General features: G+C 37.2%; 1 protein-coding gene across 2 annotated transcripts in view; it reads right to left on the bottom strand.

The window, feature by feature from the left end:
• Positions 1-2,600: 2,600 nt before the first annotated feature.
• Positions 2,601-8,598, bottom strand: part of ZFAND4 (zinc finger AN1-type containing 4) — a 20,613-nt gene continuing 14,615 nt past the window's right edge. The window contains exons 9-12 of one of the 2 annotated variants that reach the window (XM_031062994.1): positions 8,352-8,369; positions 7,804-7,824; positions 6,254-6,371; positions 2,601-4,260 (exon numbers count right to left, since the gene is read on the bottom strand). In XM_031062994.1, coding sequence (XP_030918854.1) covers positions 4,125-4,260; positions 6,254-6,371; positions 7,804-7,824; positions 8,352-8,369 — 293 coding nt within the window. In that variant the 3' untranslated portion in view covers positions 2,601-4,124. The remainder of the gene's footprint in view (positions 4,261-6,253; positions 6,372-7,803; positions 7,825-8,351; positions 8,370-8,598) is intronic. The other variant, XM_031062999.1, reaches the window with a different exon arrangement.

The following is an 8,598-nucleotide window of genomic DNA, read 5'->3' as shown; positions in this document are numbered from 1 at the left end:
GGAAAGAGAAAAGATTATTCACTTTTTTAAAAAAACATATGCATTTGCTAAAAAAACCCTCACACAGAGAGAAAGAAGAGAGGGTTTTTTGAAATCCCCAATTTTTCCTTTTAGAAAACTTCAGTGTTTTCATTTCCTGCTCATTAACACTCTTAATCACATACCATGTAAATAATACTATTTTTGTGATTAGGTACTGTTTTGAATTTCTGGTGCTGGCCAGAACACCTAATTTCAGCAATAATTCACCATCCAGATGTGATTAGAACGCAATTCTTATGGAGCTATAGAAATACTTCCCATATATATGGTACATAGTAATCAGTCTTTCTGAAGATTGGATTAAAAAGGATTGAAACAGCCTTAAAGTGTGGTTTAGAAATAAATTTCTGCCACCGATAAATTTCTGCCACTGTAAAGCTTTTTGAATTGTGAGGCTAGGTAAGACAGTAAAGAGTGGTCACTTGAGCAGTTACTGGCATACATTCCTCACACACCACTGAATTTATACTTTCATATCCTCATTCTGAACCCATAAGAAAAAAAAACCAGCAACACTTGCCTTTTTAAAGTAAGAAATTATGGGGACATGCAGTATTTTTACCAGACATATCTGGTAAACATAACTAAACATATCATCCAACATAGCTTGACTAACAGACACCTCTGAAATCCACTCTTGCAGGGTTAGTGGGAAGGAAGAGAGAAGGGCTGTCTAGTCTTCAATACATTAAGATTATCTAATAAATTGTATCATGAAACCCAGCATAGAAACAAGTTTTTGAGGTACTCTTCCATTCTGATTTTTTTAAAACCTTTGGAATTAGGAAAAGGAATGTACGCTACTGCTGACCTCCTCAGATCTGTTCAGAGTGAGCTGAGTAAGGGTCATAAACAACTAAACACACTTTTATTTTGTAAATCTCGTTATTGGACAAACCCAAAACTTTTTTGCCATTTTTAAATGCCTCTGCTGCCCCCTGGTGTTGCTTCTCCGCAGCTTCACACACAAAACAAATGCAAGAGAAATCCAACAAAATCTGCCACAACGTCCTTGTGTAGGAGAAGTTATGCATGAACGAGTGGATTCGCTTCCAGATGTGGTTCTCAGCTCCATAAGTGTTCTCATGTAAGCAAGTGTGGCTCAGTGCTAATGTAGATACCAGAAAAACTGTCAAATGCATCTCAAGGTGAACCTGATTTCCATAAAGATTGGAAAAACATGACCCAACACAAAAGCTGCAGGTCAAAGCAACTCCTTACGGGCAGAAGCAATGCCAAATCCACAATTCACACCCAAAAGATGGTGCCCCATTATGAAAGCTGGAAGTACTTGAAAAGAAAGCAAAGTGTGTAATTCATTGTATGCAAAAAACCTAGAGAGAAACATTTTGTATTTTGTAATATGAATTAACAATTCTGGCCTTGTCTACAACTGAAGACTGTGAGCAGAAGGCATCACTGCAATTACATCCCAGGGGACTGCAAACTGAATAGATAGAAACTGTAAGCAGACAGGTTTTTATCACCATGGGCTTCTAGAGATTCCGGAGAAAGGAAGTATTTAATACTACCAAAACCATTTCTGACACCTCTGTGGTGCCTATCCATTTGACACAAGAATCCTGGAGATCATTCAACAAGAGACCAGCCAAGTTTTGCCTCACACATAAAAGAAACAAGCAAAAAAAATTGGCAGGAAGGTATAGAAGAGCACACACCAAAGTAACTGTTCAACTTCCAGTACGTAAACTCTTTATAATACAATAATCTAATTACATGAACACAGAAAAGCTAAACATTTGTGTTCAGCAGATGCACAGCAGCATTGTACACCAATACTCAAACCCCAAATCATTTAGGTAAGTTTACACAGTAAACAGTAATTAATCCATAGCAGAAACTAACACAGGACTTGGCAAAAGCCAATAATCTGAATTAATGACTGAAACAGTTAATTTCAAATTAAAGTTCTCTTGTGGCTATACTACTGGTTGGAAATTATTGCCTGTAACACTTCATGGGAACAAAACCAGTAGAGTTCTGAACAAGAAGTATTTGTATTAAGTATAATTAAAATGAGATATAATAAAAATTATGAGAAGCTATACACAGGGAAATTAGACTATTAGTGCATTGCATATTCTAAAAAAGCACTGTTGTGCACTTCATTATACATATGCAGAAAGGGAGAGTCAAAATTGAGATGTGACTCAGAGACTTCCATGCATCTGTTGTGTAGTTGTACTAAAATTTGAGAATGGCTATTCCAATATACTGCAAAACAATTTCCTGACAATTGTACTTATGCAAAATCAGATTAAGTGACCACAGATCAAAGTATAATTCCACTTCTTACCAAATCTCTACTGTACCTACAAGAAGTGCAATACCTCTGTCTTGAGAATGTTGCTGAGCTGTCATTGTTGTGAAAACACTTAGGCATTTGTCACATTCCTTATTCTCTTCCTTTGGCATCAAACACTGTCCCTTGCTGGAGACGAAAAAAACTGCAGGCAGTTCATGGTACATAGCATGGCTCAGTAACAACACCATGGTCGTATCAGGGGAGCTTCCTCCAGTAATAATAAGCACAGAAGTCACACACACAGAATGATATTTTTATCTTATCAATACCCAGAAGGATGATTGTGAACATTTTTTTCCAAGCTCATCACTCTGAAAGCTTCAGGTTTAAGAAGTATGAAGTGGGCTACACAAAATGGATTTCCTCCAAAGATCAGATCTTTCAAGTTACTGCTCCCTCTTTCAGTGGTCATCTTTCTTCTTTTTTGTCCACCTTTTGACTGTCACTCTCTTAAAGCTGCTACACTTTGACTGGAATGCAGCACAGATCATTTCAATACCAACTAAGTAGCTGAGGACTTTGACAAGACAGGGACCATGACATTTGATTACCTAGATACAATGGGGGGTATTTCTTTTGTTTTGGTGGTTTGTCGTAGGATTTTTATTAATCTCTTTATACTGGAACACTTAATGCAACTTATGCTTATAAAAATATTTCACAAGCATTAAGGGAATGAAAGAAGAAAGTATTTCAGTAGGTATATTCCTCCAAAAGCAGTTTCTGTAGAGGCTACATAATCATTAGAAGTGAAAAGTAAATGCATTTACTGAACTGCTGTTATACTCTATTAGCTGGAGGGGAGAAAGGTTAGTACAGGCCATTTGTTGTGCATCCCTTTTGCCTTTGCTGGTACACCTGTAAGACTTCAGGAGGTTTATTTAAAGCACACAGTCTTGGTCACACTAAAAAAGAAAAAAATAAATACACCCAGCTTTTAATTTAGGAACACACTGTAAGAGGGAAATTATTTTGTGCATTTATGACAGCATAAACAAGAATAAAATTTAATATTTATTAGGATTTCTTCCAGTAACAGCATTCAACATCTTAACAAAGCAAGTTGTGAAGTCTTAAAAAAATCTAGGATTACAAAAAAAGTTAAAATAAGTTGTTTCTTATATTTAATGGCAACAAACAGGGAACCTTCTATTTAAAAACAAACTTGTCATATAAACAGCATTATTTTAAGAAAATGTGATTTAAATGATATGTAATTTTCAGAATGGACACACAATGTACGAATATCAATCAGAATGAAACAGAGGGGTGGAACACACTATCCCCTTAAAATCTCAAAACAGGCTGTTTGAAGAAAGGGGAGGGAGGAGGATCTTTCTAGTGAAATAACTTAGAAGATACCACACAATGGACAAAAACAAGAGTACAGAAGACATTACGTGACACCCTCATTACAACACCTCCTCAACTCTGGTTATACAGTAAAGTTAGTAAAGTGCATCTTTAAAGACTTGTCTAGTGAAATAGCTTTTCCAAATATAAAACACAACACGTGCAGTAACAGTTAAATCATAGTGTAAGTTTTCAGAAACTAATTTTTAACCTTTCATTCACTCAAGAAGAAAAGTTTTAACTGCAGTAGTGTTCACATTATTCTTCGATGCATCCTCATGTGCTTTTGTTACTTGGCAAATCTTTAAATACGGAGCATGGCGAAATGATGCAGTTTAAGCAAGTGCTTCTCTCAATTCAGTACAATTCTTCAACAGCAGTGGCCACATGCAGCACAACCATGTCAAATTTTGGGAAGCTTTGGTGCACTAATGATGGGGTTGGTCTCCTGTAAATACCTCCGTCCTGCACTCTTGTAGTCATAGGTGCAAGTGTGAGTCTCTGCATAGCGGTGTGTTGCACAGAAGTTGTTTCCACATCTGAAGAATCAAGAATATTACAAGTTACAAGCTTTTAGAAGCTTTTAATGCTCTGACATGCTGGGAGCCATTTTGCTTAATCATGTCTTAGATGACAGAGCTGTTTGAATTGTTACTCCTTGACTGGTAACATTAACTGGTGGGGTAAACAGAATAGCATTTTTCACACAATGTTTTAGTTTTGACCCAACAGTCTCTTCAGGTGGGAAGCTAAGCAAGATCAGTGCTCCAGGAACCAGCTAGTAAGGAGTCAAATACGCTTATAAATTAAGAATTATGAGCTTTCCTTTACTTTCTTTCTTTTTTAAGGACCTCACACAATAATAGTTGGTAGAATTCAGAGGACAAAACCATGGACAGTAATTCCCTCAGGTGAAATCCATATAACGCATTTCAATTCAAAACCACTACTTCACTCAGGCAATCAAAACAGATGTTTTCAGCTCAATTCTGTCTGGCATAAACTCAAATTAGCCATTTAAGATTAATAAATACAGATTTAGTCAGCTGTTAAGACATCAGACAAACTACAGGGAACATAATTTCCTGAAGGACTTTAATAGGGTTTATCTACCTAGAATCAGTTGCAATTTTGATGAGTTAAGATCAGGATTTTTGCTTCAAACTTGACAGTTCTGCAGCTAAGAGTCTCACCAGGAGAAAAGCATACTTTGGATGTTGTATACTATAATCCCCTATTTATTTATCTATCTAGGTTCATAATTAACTCTGCAGCTGTTCCTGAGGCTTTGTGTGCCTGGAAATAAATTTGCTTTTCTTTGGTTCTTGATCCCATAGTCACAACTTTTCTCTTATGACTCGTATTCTCATATTCTTTATTTGGTTTACCCTGCTTTCTAGTAAAAGGTCCTATGGTTGCTACTTTTGAAACCAAAATAAACGCTATTCTTGGAGATGAGCCATTACCCCCTTCATTTTTAACCTTAAGCAAGCTGCTTAGTTACTTTTAGAAGAGGTTGCAGCTATTTGCTCATCAGGAAAGTGAGCAGTGTCCAAAACTGTTTCAAAATCAGAGACTGAAGAGTCAGTAAGGAGACAATTCCTCACCCTGAAATTCTCTATATGATTCCCCAGTGGCAGAAGTTCTTTTTCATTTTGCTGTTGTTGGCATGAACCAAGATCAACTCCAACACACACCTGCAGCCCACACAGGGCAGCAGCTCCCGACACTGACTAGCTCATAGGAAAGAATACTAAGAAAAAAATACCTTGTGGGGAAAAATACTTTGAAAACTAAGATTAACAGAGAGAGCTGTCCCGTCTTCCTGTGGTTTTTGTTGTTGTTGTTGAGTTTTTTTGTCAGTTTGGAGGTTAGTTTTCTTTGTCTGGGGATTTTTTGTTCTTTTTTTTTTTACAGTTTCCCAAGACTACAACCAAGCACCAGGTCTCACAGTGTTGTCTAGAAGTAAGGATTTGGGGGACCAGCACTCCGGTGTTCTGTGCTTGAGATGCTCTAAATGCTCAAAGGTAACTGAAGTCTTGCAAAAAGCAGAGCACACATCAAAAATTTGTTGAATACAAATTTGTATAAATTCACAAACTGTGAAGATGTGCTGCAATAGGGAGAAATCAGAGGGACATTTCTGAGAAACTATACCAAACCTGCTTTTTCCTCAAGTTGTTAAAGGTATCATTATTGATGAGAAACTTTGCAGAATGTGTATCTGTAATAAGTTTTTCTCCTACCAGTAAAAAGTGTCATTGTTTTTTGTTATCTTGTTCATTTCCTGCTATCTTCCATTCTATTACCTTCTATTTCTTGAGCTTCCTGGAAGAACATACACCTCAAGAGCAGAAGAGGGGCAACATTCCTGAGTTCTAATTGCTGCAGTTTTGCTGAACTGAGAATTGCAACTTTTTTGAAGGTCACCTTTCGATTTGCTATGCTTAAGGAATACAATACAGGAAAGAAAACTTTTTGGTTAACTCAGCTATCAATTTTAAATAACAGCTGGTTAGATACTCAGCCTACCTGCACTCATAGCTGGTTGCCAATCCAGTTTTCTTGCCACAAAGAAAGCAGTGCTTTGAAATTTTCTTTTTTGCTTGAATTAAGCCATTCACAGGTGGAAGATGGGTTGCTTCACCTGCTTTCAGAAGTAGAAAGACAGCAAAGACATTTTAACTTATTCACAAACAAGTTAAATGTTCTCTTTTGAAATGAAGATTTATTTTGCATTTCTTAGGATACTTCAGGTGGGAACTCCAAAGTCTAAAAGGAGAGGAGAAAAATAAACCCTGAAAGCCAAAACAGGAAACACACTTCAAGCCTATGAACACCCCTGAAAGAGGCATCACAATTGTTATTCTGAACAACCCTTAAAAGTTCACATAAACAAGCAGTTACAGAACAAATCAAGAAACACATCTCTTAATGGTCTTCCCAGGTGTAAAATGAACAAAGTGTCACTAGGAAAGCACTGTGCACAATGGCTTTACAAAGAATCAACTGGGCACTCCAGTACCTAGCATCCAATATATTCAGTATACTAGTTTGCCAAATAAGTACTGCAACATTTTAAAATCTTGCTGGTACTCCATAATTGCAAGTACAGTACAGTATTAGACTACAGGCCTCTACTTAGCCATATGGTTACATTAGGCACTTTGCAGATGTTTGTAAAATTTCTACACTTAAAAATTTACTTTATTTTTACTTTTTGCCATGTAATTCTTGGCTGTTGTTTTATTAACTGGAGATCATGTAAAGAAAAGGCTTCTCCTTTCTTATTCTCCTCCCTTCTTTCTGTGGAATTAAGTTCATTCTCCACAACTTGCTTAAGAATATTTCCCACATCTGGATCAGTAAAGTGAGTGATGCAGCCTCTCAAAAATTCTTTCAGTGTTTCCACTGCTATATTGGCAGGATGTTCCCAAAAAGTTCTCATGAATTCTCAAGTATTTTTTATCCAGCACACCTTTAATCCCAACAGTCATTTCTAAGTTGAAATGCAGCAGACTACACTCAATAGTAGCACCAGGCAGTCACTACACATGACAGCCATCACTACCAACCACTCCCACCCCATTCCTATTTAGCAATGAAATTTCCAGGCAACATTTGTCCATGCTAACAATTTCTTCATCTAAAAGCACACAATTTCAGAAGCACTGGCTAGCCCAGTTTGCGAAAGAGACAGAGCTTGAGGACAGCTGGCCCTGTGGACCTACTTGGACACCTGTCTTCACGTTTACATCCCTACAGCAACTACAGTGAAAAGTGATCCGTCCTTCGGTCAGTTATAACAGATCATTACCACATCTCTCTCAAGAGCCTGCATAATATGACCACACTAACTCATATCTGGCATCTTTTGGAAAATACACTTTTGTTCAACACAAGATTCACCGGAGGAATGTCTTCTTCACAGTCCTATGCAAAGTGACTCAGGTATTAGCCGGCTTCCCCATATGCAGACAAGGCTCTCAGGGTAGCACCTCTGGAGCAGCAAAGGACAGACCTGTTTACTAATGGACTGCCAAGTCCAAGCTGCACCCACAGCTGTGAAAAAACAGCACAACCCACTCTTTTAGCAGCTTTTGCTCCAACATTACAATTACATAATTTTTTCTGTTGTAGCTATTTGAACATCTACTGTCTAGCTCATTTTCTACACCTGGGTCTGCAATACACACCTACCTCTTCCTAAGGTCATACAGAAAGAAAAGAAAAATTGCTAACTGCAAGTCAAGGATACATAGAAGAAAAATTAAATGTGCTGAAAATTCTTAGCTCATTGTCTTAAGAGCTTTAAAAGCATTAATTTAGACAATTCCTTTTCTCCCAGTAGAATTAATCACATAAGCAGTTAATATCTATGCATAACACATCCTTTTTCAGTAGATGTCAAACATTAAGCACTCCACAGTTACCAAGGCTAGGGTGGAAAGAATGACAAGCACAAAAACGAGTAAAATTTCTGCACTGTATCAGTGTTCTGCAGCATCCATGCCCTTATTGCTTCCTCCCCACTTTTTTTGTACTGAAGACAATGCTACTGATAAATTTGGCTCTGATTTTAATAGACTCAGAAGTATTCAGAGAACTGATAATTTGGAAACTTTAGCACAGAAGCTCCCATTTAGATCTACAGATGATGTGCAGGATTCACTAAGTATTAAAAACGAAGAATTTCATTTATGGTCCATCTAAGATCTGGATCCCATCTCCTTGTTTAAGAATTGCTTAAAATATGAAGAGACAAACCAAACTATAGAAGCATAATACAGCAAGAACTCCAGAAGCCAAATGCCTTACAAAGATAAATTATTTTTGTCCTCTATATGTGTGATGGATCAGGGAAGATTAAATAGTCA

Source organism: Geospiza fortis, unplaced genomic scaffold (genome assembly GCF_000277835.1).
Source record: "Geospiza fortis unplaced genomic scaffold, GeoFor_1.0 scaffold130, whole genome shotgun sequence".
Lineage (NCBI taxonomy): Eukaryota > Metazoa > Chordata > Aves > Passeriformes > Thraupidae > Geospiza > Geospiza fortis.
The sequence above is the reverse complement of the archived record's forward strand: the minus strand, read 5'-3'. Positions and strand labels throughout refer to the sequence as shown.